We start from the raw sequence: 14442 nt of genomic DNA on the forward strand, positions 1-14442 counted from the left end.
CTTAAATGAACAAAACGTGGAGTTTGCTGTGATACTGCCCTTCCTCAAAAGGCAAGCTCTCTGAAGTGTCTGCCCTAAACCTGGACCATCTCGGTCCCTCAGACCTTCAGCCTCCTAACCTGTACCAAGCAGCTAAAATCCACAGACCCACAACTGTACCTTGAAGTTTAAGAAGATCGGACCGTTTTTCGTCCACGTCGGGTCTTTCTGCTTTAAGTACTTCATTCAGACACTGGCTTTGTAAACTGCTCCGGGTGACTGTGAAGTTCACGAAAGTAACTCGGGAACAGAGATCTGGTGGGAACTCAACCTGCCCAAACAGAGAACAGTCTGTTTTGTTAATTCAGCTGCAAAACCAGATCCTGCCACATTTCCCTGTGGGACATGTCCCATTCCTTACAGTTGGATCCCGGGTGGACAAGAAGATGACAAACGATGGCGACAGGTCTATGTCCTGGTCACCAAGGGTGATCAGCACTCTCCCTCCTGTTCGCCGAACTTCACGGTTTAGTACTGGGTTCAAAACTGGATCGTAGCTTTCCACATCCTGTATGACACATGGGTGCAACTTCATGGTTAGGGTTTTCCACCACTTATCTTCACCCAAAGGGTGTGTTGCTGTCCTACTCTAGACACATACACCGAGGAGCCACCTCGCCATTTACACCTGCACTGTCCAATATGGCAGCACCAGCTACATGTGCCTACTCGAACTTAAATTAATTAGAATAAAATCAGTTCTTAGTCACACTAGCGACAAGAAGTGCTCAACAGCCACATGTGGCTGGTGGCTACCACGGAGGACAATGCAGGTCATAAGACAGTCCTACCCTTGCAGAAAGTTCTGTTGGACAGTGCTGAGTTAGACTCTCTAATTAGAATTTTAAATGCAAATACGGATTTTGTTGAATTTATTTCTTCTAAAACAATCTCAAAGCTTTATTCTTGTTCTGATATCGAAGTCTTAGAAAGTTTAAAAGTTATCAGTGTTTGGATTATGTAATTTAGTTTTATTTCATATCCACTGTGTTTGAAAAAAACTAAATGCAACCCCAAAAGGAATTTACTCTTGGACAGTGTTTGAAGAATTCAAAGGCAAACACAAACCTGGACCAGAAGCGGGTTACCAAATCTCAGTGCACTCTCTAAATTCTTCCTGAAGGCATCGTCCAGGAAGCTGGTCCGTGTGATCTTACGGTCCTTGTACTCATTCATGATGAACTCTGTGGCCTGGCCAGAGGGGTCAATGATCAGCGGATACCTGAGGATGAGGCCACAGAAGAGCAGGTTAAATATCCAACAGGGAGGGCAGAAGCAGATGGTTAGCAAGGTGGCTGGTGAGACAATGGAAAGGCTATGACAGCCACCTGAGAGTGGTTTCCAGAGACACTTCCAGACCTACCAATGAAGACAAACAGGACCTAGATGCTTAGTGTTCACACCAAGTCATCTTTGTGAAGAGCTAACAGAATGAGAAGGTCACCTGGGTCATATACTTCGCTACGTAGGCCACAGTTAAAAATTCTTTCCCATCTGGGAACAGCGTTCTCTCTTACGGCACCCTACACGGGCTTTTCTCTACCTGCTAAACACGTGACATTAGAATTACGTTCCGTGTGTCATGGCCCTCCTAGACAGCTAACTCCTAGAGAGCAGTGCTGACACCAATGCCACAGCAGCATCAGGAGCTAACATCATAAAGAGTTTAAATTGTCAGGGACCTTGTCAACTTATAGACACTATCTCATTTAATCCTCACAATAGCCCTATGAGACAGGTACTGTTATCAAATACATTTTACGAATGAGAAAACAGAGGCAACAAGGCTACTGTGATTAGTTCAGGGTCTAGCCAACTAGTTCTGTTAAAAAAAAAAAGGTAACAGAACACACAAGCTTCTAAAAGATTCAGAAGCCATAAAGGGCACATGGAGAGAAGAACCACCTTGCCCCTGCGTGCCTGACCCCATTCTTTGGTCACCGAAGTCCCTTCCCCAGGTGACTGCTGTCACCAGTTTCCCGTGTATCTCAGAGAGTTTAGGTGTTCACTGGGTGTACGTGTGAGCACTGTGTTGGGGTGCACACCCGCCCGCTGCAGTCCAGCTCTATTTCAATGTCCTGTATCTGCAGAGACGACCTGGTGTCCTTGTTAACTGGCCCCTAATGGGGGACATGGGAGTTAGTCCCAGTCTTCTGCTAGTGCACGTTTCATCTTGGACTCGCCATTTTCATGTGTGCCAGGCTACTGTTGATTACACACCTAGAGGTGGAACTCCTAGATTAAAGGGAATGTATATTTTTAGTTTAGACAAGTCCAGCCCTGCACACAGACTGTACCTATTGATCAATATTCTCATTGGTATCGTCTGACGGGACACAGGCCCTTCAGTCCGGGCGTGACACTAACGGTTTGCTCATCAACTTCAAACAGCACCTGGCAGAGTCTTCACCATCTTTTGTGTCCCTAAGACAGTGGTATACACAAGGGCTTGATAAAGGTTTTAAGATGTTTAGATGAACTTAGAAAGAAATCTGAGAATATGTTTTAAAAAAGAGAGAAGAGAACAAGCCCCCCAGGGTGCCGGGATGGACAGCGCTACGGAGGCCCAGGCCCTAGAGGGCAAGGTGCCTCCCTCGTGCACGGGCCGGTCCTGAGGGGGCCCCTCGGCACCTAGGCCCACCTTCACCGGAGGGCACGTCCCATTTCTTATTCTGGGCTTCTTGGGCGGCAAGTCAGGTAGAAATTTCCCCTTTGACTAGCTAAGTATTTTCAGTTCTTGTAGTATTTTAAGAGAGGACTGGTTTTCTAGGGGTTTTTTGTATTTTTTTTTGTTACAATACAACATGACATCCAAAGAGGACTGTTTTAACGTTCACCCCTACACACAAGCCTCCCTATCAATTTTGGAAGGTTGCAGCAAGAAGCATTCGCTGCAGAGCAACTCGGACAATGGAGAAGGACAAAGAGAACTGTGCACACCCAGCGTCACAGACAGGCACTGACCGCACGCTGCACGCCCACGCCCACTTCCTAGTTCTCTCTTTGAACCAAGGTGTGTTTTGAGAATAAAGATGGAAATCACCACATGTAAAAACACCCCCCACCTCTTCCTGGTGCCTGGCGCCCACCTGTTGAACCGTTTCAGCATGATCGCGTTTTCCGTGCAGAGGTCGTCGGCAGGCAGGGAGCTGGCTTGCCAGCGAAGGCGTTCGTCGGCATTGGAGAGGTACTCCGTCCTCGCGATATCTGTGCGGAACTGAAAGGCAAGGCTGGTTAGCTCTCCTCTTCTCCAGAAACACCGGCGGAGACTGTTCTCAGGTTAGGACCTCGTGAAAGTTGACTAAGCATCAGTCTGGCTCCCACCGTTAGCCCATCGTCCTGCAGTTCCCTGCGGGTCGTTACCTGGATGTTGGCTTGCTGTAAGTGATGGGACCAGGTGGTGAACAGGTTCTGACGCATCTGCTGGTCAAAGTAACCTGCGTACGCAATAAATGCGGCTGACAAGAGACAGTCCCCTGCGATGGTGGACATCTGGTTTTTGAAGGTCTCACTTGTTTTCTCCCATCGTTCACGTTCGGCAGATAAACTCTTCAGAAGAGCAGTGCTCCGGTTTACCTAAAAGGAACATCAGACAAAATGCTCGGGATCAGCAGGTTGAATACCGCAAATCCGTTAGTCCACACCACACGCAGGGTTTTGGGTGGGCTAGAAACGTGCTCGAGTTGTTCACACCCCAAGGGGATGAGACCCAGATCACGTGCGATTAACGACCCCACACATCTCAGGGTCTCATGGGGCAGAAGCTGAGGAGATGATTCACTTTTGGCCTTGAGGCATTTGCATGAGCACAGCAACAGAAGTAGAAAGGCAGGCTCTGGGGTGGAAGGAATAGCAGGGTGAGCCCTGGAAGGAAGAGACACCAGTGGCAAAAGATAAAAGAGCCTGTCAGGAAGATTCGAGACAGGAGAGAGCCCGGCAGCAATGGAAGGACAGGAGATGCTGACACAGTGGCCCCCAAAGCGAGAACAAGCAGGTTTAGAGCTGACAGTGGGGGAAGGGGTAGGATTCACTGGCTTATCGACTGTCCAGCTGTTATCGACCTATCCTAATTAACAGTACTTTATAAACACTCAGTATTTAATATTTTCTAGGGAAAAAAGTGATCAGGGCCCTAACAGACATTAGAGTGCTAATTCACTGAGACCAACATGGTCCCTGCAGTCCACGTGAAAGTCTGTTCATCTCCGCTTCTGCCAAATTAGGCCAAGAAGCACCTCATGTCGAGTGGCTCAGGGACAGGACTTCTGGGGAGCCGGTAGGACAGACGCAGACCGTCTCTGACGACCTTACTTTTGCCTCGACAGCTGCCAGGTCTGCTTTGATGGCCTGGGCCTCGGAGATCAGGACGGCGTACTCCTCCTTGTAGCGGGCGATGCTGGCTTCCAGGTCGCGGATCATCTGCTCCACCTCGTTGGCCTTCTGCTGGTTGTCCTTGGCGTCATCCTCCAGCTTCTGCAGCTCGTTGCGCAGGGGCTCCACTCGCTTCAACATGTCTGCGTAGTTAAGCTGGGAAGGGCAAGCCACAGCTGCTATTTAAAGGTGACAGGAAAAGAGGTCACCTTTTATAGGGGGCTCCCGGCCGAGCTCCTCACCTGTGCGATGGCCCATTTCACCATAGGGCCGCAAGCCAGGGATGCCCGATTGACAATTTCGTAATTGTAACTCGGGTTGGACATGTAGTTTTTCTTCATCTTCTCCCTTATGGCATCACTGCAAAAGAGTAATTACATTCTAAGCACACGCAGGACAAAAGTAAAGACGACTCAAGTGTAAAGGACTAGAGCCAGCACCCGTCTTATTGCCCCAGTGGCCCCTGGGGATGAGCCAGACAGAACCTCGGTTCTCAGGTCAAAGCTGAAAATGCTGCTCTCAAAACCTGGACGGTTTCTGTCAATTCCTGGCAACAATCTGGGGGCTTCACTTGCTCACCTGATCTCCTCGGCCGAGAAGTTGACGATGGTTGGGATGAAGTTCTCACGCATGATGATGGAGCGGATCTGCTTCCAGTCCGTGGTGCTCTCGCCCAGCAGCAGGCAGATGGACTCCAGCGCCAGCTTCACGGCGGCGGGAGGGTTGGCCATGGACCGCACCTCCACCAGGTGCTGCTTCTTGATGGACTTCACAGCTGGGGGCAGCGGGGGCGGAAGAGGACACAGCAAAGGGTGGTGAGAGCGAACCCAACACAGCCACAAGCTCCAACTCCAACGACAGAAGGGACAGCTGCCCAGAAGAGCTAAGAAATGTGCTTTTTCTCTCTTAACCCCTGTGGAGTAGCATAAATAGCTGATCCTCTAAATAACTACGAAGACCGTATAGTACTAAGCCTACACTGCAAGCATTTTCTAAAAAGGCTATTACCTTTAAAATACCTAACAATCCTCATTAATTCCTTTATCCCCATAAAGATTAAAAAATTAGTAAATGTAACTATGCATTTATTTTATAACATTTCAACAAAGAAACTCTGGATTTGCCACAATTTAGAAGTTGTCTGACAGGCTGGATAAAAATGTGGAATTAACAGTTCTAACTTCTACAAACTGAAACACAGTTTCCTAGCCTGAAATTTTAGTAAAACACTTTTTAAGTAATTGCATAGAAGGTGAGATCTACACTAAATTGTCATCCAAATCCAACTCTTAACAAAAATCTATAGCTTGGGTGGTGCATTTTAACTCACCTTGTGACGTAACATAAAAACTACAAATAATTGGGTTACATGGAACAAGCTTAACACCAGTGGGCAAGGAGAGTGCTCTTAGTCACTGCGTAAACTGCAAACTAAAACAGGGTGACAGGTGACTGCCCCATTTCTACAGCATTTCATAGACATGTAAGGAATGGAAAAAGAGTGAGAAGTGACTGGTTTCAATACTTACATTAGTAACCACTGGCCACGGCCAGAACCCTTAAGTAATTACATGACGGTGACACTGAATACTTTTTGATACTTTCTGGTGAAATTCAAGTCAGGGATTAGTAAACAGCATACTGTGTTGCTACTGATAATGAGGTAATTATAAACCTCCTTAAAAAATGTGTTATTTGACATAAAGCTTATTTTGTTAATTTTCTCTTTTGAGAAGAGTTTTACCATGGTCAATATGACTAACTTTATAGGAACTTTGCTTTAAGAGATGATAATTTGGGCCGGGTGCGGTGGCTCACGCCTATAATACTAGCACTCTGGGAGGCTGAGGCGGGAGGATTGCTCAAGGTCAGGAGTTTGAGACCAGCATGAGCAAGAGCGAGACCCTGTGTCTACTAAAAATAGAAATTATCTGGACAACTAAAAATATACATATAGAAAAAAATTAGCCAGGCATGGTGGTGCACTCCTGTAGTCCCAGCTACTCGGGAGGCTGAGGCAAGAGGATCACTTGAGCCCAGGAGTTTGAGGTTGCTGTGAGCTACGCTGATGCCACGGCACTCTAGCCTGGGCAACAGAATGAGACTCTGTCTCAAAAAAAAAAAAAAGGGATGACAATTTCAAGTGTTTAGAGGAGGCTTCAGATGTTTACCAACGATGCTTTTGGAAACGCACATAACCAGAACCTTCGAGAGAAGCCCACGTTCAGTCCCCTCGGCTGCCAGCAGTGATGCTGAGGGAGAGCATCCTGGAAAGTGAAACCTCCGACAGCGCTTACGTACCATTCTGGGCCTCTATGACAGCAGGTTCCACCTTATCAAGATCTTCTTTGACACTCATTTGTTTATCTGCAATTACTTCCTGCTGCTTATGCAGCTGTTCCTGAATTTCCTGGCTCATGACCTAGAAAGGAAGGATGACTTAGGGATGGGTTAAGCACTGGTCAATCTGCTGAGTGAATCCTAAACAACACTCTTCACTCTGCCAACCCACACACACGCATGCACATACACATGCACACCCGTTAAACCCTGACACCCACCTCAAGTTAAATTTCCCACTATCTCATTAGAGACTTAAAGTGCTCAGTCCACAGGCCACAGTTCCCCAAAATCAGAGAAAATACCTTCTTCTTTTCAGCCTCCTGTTGGTCTTTCACCATCTTTTTCAGCTTGTCGTTGGCTGCCGCATTCTTTACCTCCAGCTCTTGGCTCTTTATCCTCAGGTCACGGCGCAGTTCTTCTACCTAAAGAGCAAAATCCACGTTAGCAAACTAGAAACATGCAGAAATCACCCTGAAAGGGGGCTTCCGTCCCGTGACGACGCGTGTACCCATGGTATACCTGGTCAACCGTCTCCTTGATCTTTCGGAGCCCGACGTTCAGGTGCATCTGCTGCTCCTCCAGCTCACTCCGCTTCTCGTGGAACAGGTTGGCGTAGTGGTTGATGAAGTCCAGGTAGTGGCGGGGCGTGATGGCCATTGTTCTGCCACCTCGCTTTGCCAGCCGAGCGTTAGCCTTTCAGAAAGTACAGTCAAATCTTCTCACTCTCCAGGAAAATGTGGTTGAACCTCAGAAAACTCTAACTGTTCTGCTTGGCAGACCACAGTGTGATGTGGAAGGAACCCAGCCCTCAGGAGCCAGAACCCCTGAGCGGGGCCTTAGCTTAACCACCATGAACTCTCAAGATGCCCCTGAGCCTCCACTCTTCTTGAAACCCTTAACCTTCTCTAACCTGAGCATGGTGATTATGCCAACCTCAGAGGTACACTTTATACGAAAAGGCTCTGCAAATTACTATGTAAATGTAACTAACGTTATACCTGCTTCTACTTTTTTTTCCCCACTTTTTTTTTTTTGTTGTTGAAACAGGGTCTCACTCTGTCACCCTGGCTGGAGTGTAGTATGTCATCATCATTCACTGCAACCTCAAACTCCTGGGCTCAAGCAATTCTCCTGCCTCAGCCTCCCAAGTAGTTGGGACTACAGGCATGCGCCACCATACCCAGCTAATTCCTTTTTTTCTATTTTTTTGTAGAAACAGGCTCTTGCTCTTGCTCAGGCTGGTCTTGAACTCCTGACCTCAAGTAATCCTCCTGCCTCAGACTCCCAGAGTGCTAGGATTGTAGGTGTGAGCCATTAGGCCCAGCTTGCTTCTACCTTTTATTGCTTATTTTCAATGGATACCAAAAGAAGAAACAATATAAGCAAGAGGGGGGCAAGGGAGGCTTTATGTGATAAACTGCTCTGGTCTTCTCTGGCCAGAAGGGAGGTGTCTGAAGCAGGGCAATGGTCAGACCAGCAAGGACACCAGGGCTGGACTGTATTCTGGGGGCAATGCAGATAGCCTGCAGGAGCAGTGGGTAACAGGACACCCCCAAGCTCCAAGTGAGTTTTATAAAGCATTTCTGGGAGGCAGGAGTAGACCAGATTCTCCTATTACTCCTATTACAAAGAATCTACAGCAAGGGTCAGCAAAATATGGCCATTAGGCCAGACTCTGCCCACTGCATGTTTCTGTAATGAAGTTTCACGGACAACAGCCCCACCCATTTGCTCACATATGGTCTTTGGAGGTTTTGCACTATAATAGGAGGGCTAAATAGTTGTGCTAAGACCTTTCTGGTCTGCAAAGTTTAAAACATTCACTATCTGACCCTTTAAAGAGAAAGTGTGCTGACCCCTAGTCTGTCAGGAGAGAACAAGGGCCTGAACACATGGCAGCAGTGGGAAGAGAAAGGCAGAGACGATTGCTTTAAAGTAAAGTGTTAGTTTGGGTGTGGTGGCTCACACCTATAGCCCCAGCACTTTCAGAAGCCAAGGCAGGAGGATGGCTTAAGGCCAGGAGTATGAGACCAGCCTGAGCAATATAGTGAGACCCCATCTGTACAAAAAATTTAAAAAGTAGCTGGGTGTGGTGGCACATGCCTGTAGTCCCAGCTACTCAGGAGGCTGAGGCAGGAGGATGGCTTGAGTCCAGGAGTGTGAGGTTGCAGCGAACTATGATAACACCACCGCATTGTAGCCTGGGTAACACAGCAAGACCCTGCCTCAAAAAAAGGGGGGGATTGTTTATAGATGGCTCCAGAATCTGCAGGCTGGTGATAAGGATGAGATGTCATTAAGTATTAAAAAGGTAAGAAAACCAGTAAGAAATAGGTATTTTCTTTGCAGTAATGGTACAGTGTCAGATATAAAGTATCCTAAAGTCTATTTTTATATCCTTTTAACATTAGCATTTTGGTTAGTTTTGCTTTTTTACATGTCGATCTAAAAACAGAACATACCTGGTGAAGAGTCTGATGAACAAACACACAGCTGTTTACAATAGCTTCCCGGTGCGACGGTGGCTGTGGCAGTTTATCGTACACCACTGGCATGTAATCAGGCACGATATAATTTGGCTTCTCCAGGTCCATTTTACTTGTGAATTCTTTGCCAACTTGATACAGTGCTTCAGTGGACCAGTCACCAAACCAATTCAACACGCACCTGAAAACGATGCCGCATTTCAGATCAGCTACTGAGAGCAGGGCTTGTCCCTTGGCAGACACCAACCGTTCTGACCCACGGCTGAGCGAGGTCAGGGTACCTGTTGAAAAGCGCTGGCGAAGTGGCCGCCCGGTCCTTGAGCCCCTCCGAGGACGGGTTCATGGTGAACACGACGTGGAGGTTGCGGATGACCTGGCTGGTGAACCACTTGTAGAGCTCCTCGTGGGAGTCCAGCATCAGGCCCTCCTTCTGGGCCCCTTCTTTACACTGGGTCATCAGGGTGGCATACTCATCTCCTTCGAAGAGACCCGGGACCTAGGGAAACAGCGTGTTGCTGTGATTTGCTGGTCCTCCTACAACATGTGACAGGATGCAACATGTCACTTACTTACCTCTCCGTTGGCCAGAAGGGTGTTCATTCGCTCCAGGAATCCAGAATCTAATACATTGGATTCATCCATTATAAATGCTATCTTTTCGTTTTTACAGCCAGAACGTCTCAATACTGTCCGAAGATCTTCATCAAAGTCTTCCCCTGTGTACTTTCTGTGGACCTACAGACGCAGTTGGCAAGTTAGGTCCATTCTCATCAGTGAGCTCTGTGCACACATCAAGAACTCACTGCTGGGATTATGAGGCTACCAACAAGACCCACCTTAATCTGGTAGACGCTCAAACCGTTCATCCAGGCGACGAACCGAGACAGGGTAGTTTTTCCTGCTCCACTAACACCGATCAGAAGTAAGTGGCCTTGAGGTTGGCGGAATATCCTGAAATGTTACCAGAACTGATAAATGTTAAGGCTTATATGCCTCGTTCCCCTTTTGACACTCATGTCCTAACTTTTTTAGGATTACATCTATAATATTTCAAATCTGTTTTAATTTGAATTTATACATTAAACATTTGCTGAGCAATTGTTGCTTGCCAGATCTAGTGCAGATGCAAAGATCAGTTAGACACGGTCCTGCCCTCCAGACCAGCGGTCCCCAACCTATGGTGAGTTGTGTAATTATTTCACTATATATTACAATGGGATAATAACAGAAATAAAGTACACAATAAATGTAATGTGCTTGAATCATCCTGAAACCATCTCCCCTTTCCCAGTCTGTGGAAATACTGTCTTCCATGAAAATGGTCCCTGGTGCCACAAAGGTTGGGGACCGCTGCTACAGACTTTGAGACGAAAAGAGATGAACCCAATTCTAGTAGGGCTGTCAGCATGGCAGGCAGACAGTGCTGAGGGAGGGAAAGTGGTTTTGCTTGGGATAAAAGCTTAGAACAGTTAAGCTGAACTTAGGAAGAAGGGAAGGGGGAAGCTGCCTGGTGGAGACTGACGTGGAAGAGCAGGACAGCAAGAGGCCAGCGGGACCTGTGCACACACTAACTCAGCTTAGGCTGTAACAACAGGAAACCCACCTGTCAATCCTGAGCACGTGATCTAGGACTTCATTGAACAGGACCAGAGGAACATCAAGTTCTTCTTCATAGAAGACTTTCAGCCTAGCTTTGACATAATCTCTTAACTCTTCTTGGTCTACTGGGATGTAATCCTATAGAAAAAGAGTAATACTCAAATTACTTAGAAAAATCACCTTAGTTATTAGACCAAACTCACTGTACTTCCATATACCATGAACTGTTGAAAAATGCAACAAAAAAGAGGCACCACTTACGACATACCAACAAAATTACGAATTAACTAGGAATGGATCTAAAAACATGAAAAACCCTTATGGAGAAAACTGGCTGGAAATCCACTGCTCTTGGAGGAGCAACCGTCAGACGGAAACGAGAACCACAGCAGCTGCCGGCCACACACCCTGATTTTCTGCCCTAAATCATCCACGACTGCAAATGCTTAGTGCATCACTGTTGTAACCACAGCCTCATTTGTAGCGCACAGGGCAAAGATTTTTTTTTTTTTTTTTTTTTGAGACAGAGTCTCGCTTTTGTTGCCCTGGCTAGAGTGAGTGCCATGGCGTTAGCCTAGCTCACAGCAACCACAAACTCCTGGGCTTAAGTGATCCTACTGCCTCAGCCTCCCGAGAAGCTGGGACTACATGCATGCACCACCATGCCCGGCTAATTTTTTTTTTCTATATATATTTTAGTTGTCCAGATAATTTCTTTCTATTTTTAATAGAGACGGGGTCTCACTCTTGCTCAGGCTGGTCTCGAACTCCTGACCTCGAGCAATCCACCCGCCTCGGCCTCCCAGAGTGCTAGGATTACAGGCATGAGCTACCGTGCCCGGCCAAGATTTTTTGATTAAAAGATAATCCTAACTGAAAGGACAGAAGAAAAGGAAATATTTCTGAAACAATGCAGGTTTGTTACCTTTGACAACCAGTTGCTGTACAAGATGGGCCGGCTCATGGCTTTCTCTTTGTCTATGTTGGGAAAGTGCTTCAGAGCAACCATGTCGATATTTTCGTCAGTCCAACGCCTCTCCTCATCTTCCACAAGTCTATTGGGAGAGAGCGGCATGCGTTACAGTGAACAGAGGCATGGGGAGCAAGCACCATGTTGGCTGGTGCTACGGGCTACGCCAAAGGCTGCAGTCGGTCTTTATCACACATTCTCCTTTCTGCTAATGGAAGAACCTAAGAAGCTGAACTCAGGACAACTTAAGCAATCTGAAATTTTAATAATAAATACTAAAAACTCTCAGAACTATGGCACCATCACAATTAAAAAACTCCTCTAAAACGTTTAATGATTTATCAAGCAGAAACTTGGAGGTTGAAAAAAAAATGTTTAATGATTTAAAAAATGAAAATATGATATGCTAAATGGTAGGCAAAATAGTAAAAAGACAAACAACAAAAGAAAAAAGAATAAATTTAAAAAGACTAAAAATAAAAAATGAAAATATAATTTTGGTTTCTAAGTTTGCTTAATATAAAGGCTCCAAATGCTATGGGGGCATTACGGGAACAGACATAGGGAACTGCAACGTGTACAGTCTTGGAGGCGCAGGGCTCATAAAGGAAACCACAGACAGATGAGACCACGACTGTCCCAGGAGCCGACAGTGTGCACGAGCCGCCACAGAGGCCACCGCGTGCAGGTCCAGTAGGGGCGGCTACGTGGCTCCTGAAGCCAATCTGAACGTATAAGCACAGCTGTGATTGGTACATCTGAATGCAAGCTGAATTTTCTCTCTGGTATCAGGGGAATCTGTGAAAATTATAATGTGGCTTAATTTTTTTAACTAAAAAAAGGATAGTAAAGGTAGCTCACAAAACCAAACACGAAAAAGCAGAACTCCAATACGGAATAAAAACATGGGCTCCTCAGCCTGCCGAGCCTCACCCACCTCTGACAGCGGGCAGCTCTGCGAGGTGCCTCCGTGGAACCCAAGAACTCCAGGAAGCTTGGTTTGAAAACCAGTGTTCTGCAACTAGGCAATATTGTGAGACTCCTTGTACAGCATGTGCAAGAGAAGCTGCAGGAACTGGTCTAGAGACTCAACCGCCAAACCCGTAAGTATTTCTTAGCCTGGAGGGAACCATCTGTCTTGACTTCTGGGAGAGTAACTATTAACTAACTGCTACCAACTACCTAAACCGGAGACACTGAATAGCCAGAGGAGCTTGTCCCGTGGGGACCATGTCCTCTGTAGATGGGCCACCATGGGGAGCAGCACACTCCCTCTCCCCAGGAGGGGGACACCTGCCCTGCCGTCACAAGGCCTCCCCTGCCCGCTCCTGTTCCGCTGCTCCCCGTGCTGTTCTGAGTAACCCGGCTCACGGGCAGAGCACTGCTCCAAGTAATTTGCCGCATTAAATAGTAAATCCATGGAGATTTATTGTTCATTGAAGTTTCAAGTTAAAGCACACAAATTTAACTTCTCACTAACCTAAAAATGAGCCCAAAATACAATGAAGGACTGTAATACTAAAATAGGTGAAACTAAAAATATAACAAAAAGAAATAAAAAATGACACAGTAGGTGCTAGGAAAAGAATTTTTTTTTAATTTTGCCCCACCCCGCCCCCCAAAGAATTTAATATAAAACAAAGACTGTACTATTATTCACTATAAAGAATGCAAGAAAAAGGTCCTAATAAAAAAGGTCGATAATTTTCAAGATTCCTTCAGAGGTAAAAAGACTGTTGTTTACTGTGAGACTGTGACTCAAACCACAAAACCTTCCACCACTGAGGCTGATCACTCGGCCACTAGCAAGTCTTTCCCTTATGTATTAGTCACTGAAGTAGAAAACTCAAAACTTTCAGGGCAAGAATTGATACAAGTGGCCAAGAAATAAAAACCCAGTATCCCAGAGACACAGCCGCAAAGCCTTCGCTGAGCATGGCGACTAAGGAGGAGGAGGAGGAGGAGGAAGGGTGGTCAGGGAGGAGGGCTACTAAAGCGCTGTGCCCAAGTAACCAGACCGTGGCGGGCAATCCCAGCGCACTGCGGCCCTGTCACATTGCGGGTGGCTGTGATCAACGTCAAGACGCGAGGCTGCCTCGCCGTCTCCACTCCCGTCCACCACCAGCGTGGCCTGGCTCAAATCTGGGCAGCCCAGCCCTGCGCAGACCCTCGCTGGGAGCACTGCAAGATCCGACTGAATGTCACTGACTGGACGTGGCTTCCCTTACCTATCTTGGAAGAGACGGAGGGCTTCGTGTGCCCAGATGCGAATGAGGCCTTCAACAGGCAGAGTCTCCAGAGGTCTCAGCGCTTCAAAGATCCCTCTTACCCACCTCGTCATTTCACGGGGTGAATAGATATAGTGGGGTTGTGTGTCCTGAGTGAATCTCTCCTGCGGAAAAGGGAAAAATGGAAGTTACATGTATTAATAAATACCCTAAGACACAGAAAAGCTGTTAACAGGTAAAATGCTGTAAAACATTTTTACATTACAGAGTCCAGACTCTGGAATATTTGAGAATAAATTTGTAAACAAAGTTGGGGCCAAACACAGTGGTCATGCACTTTGGGAGGCTGAAGCAGGATTGCTTGAGGCCAAGAGTTCAAGACCAGTCTGGGCAACACAGCGAAACC

The 14442-nt window shown here is 46.8% G+C and overlaps 1 protein-coding gene across 1 annotated transcript in view; it reads right to left on the reverse strand.

The window, feature by feature from the left end:
- DYNC1H1 (dynein cytoplasmic 1 heavy chain 1) overlaps nt 1-14442 on the reverse strand; it is a 66512-nt gene that overhangs the window by 8197 nt on the left and 43873 nt on the right. Inside the window, exons 42-59 of the mRNA XM_045528895.1 lie at nt 14037-14200; nt 11764-11893; nt 10843-10976; nt 10076-10190; nt 9813-9974; nt 9521-9735; nt 9216-9420; nt 7273-7446; nt 7056-7175; nt 6712-6832; nt 4990-5185; nt 4653-4770; nt 4351-4566; nt 3403-3615; nt 3129-3256; nt 1108-1261; nt 401-547; nt 160-310 (exon numbers count right to left, since the gene is read on the reverse strand). Coding sequence (XP_045384851.1) covers nt 160-310; nt 401-547; nt 1108-1261; nt 3129-3256; nt 3403-3615; nt 4351-4566; nt 4653-4770; nt 4990-5185; nt 6712-6832; nt 7056-7175; nt 7273-7446; nt 9216-9420; nt 9521-9735; nt 9813-9974; nt 10076-10190; nt 10843-10976; nt 11764-11893; nt 14037-14200 — 2863 coding nt within the window. The remainder of the gene's footprint in view (nt 1-159; nt 311-400; nt 548-1107; nt 1262-3128; nt 3257-3402; nt 3616-4350; nt 4567-4652; nt 4771-4989; nt 5186-6711; nt 6833-7055; nt 7176-7272; nt 7447-9215; nt 9421-9520; nt 9736-9812; nt 9975-10075; nt 10191-10842; nt 10977-11763; nt 11894-14036; nt 14201-14442) is intronic.

The sequence above is a fragment of the Lemur catta genome, chromosome 1, assembly GCF_020740605.2.
Source record: "Lemur catta isolate mLemCat1 chromosome 1, mLemCat1.pri, whole genome shotgun sequence".
In the NCBI taxonomy this organism is placed as follows: domain Eukaryota; kingdom Metazoa; phylum Chordata; class Mammalia; order Primates; family Lemuridae; genus Lemur; species Lemur catta.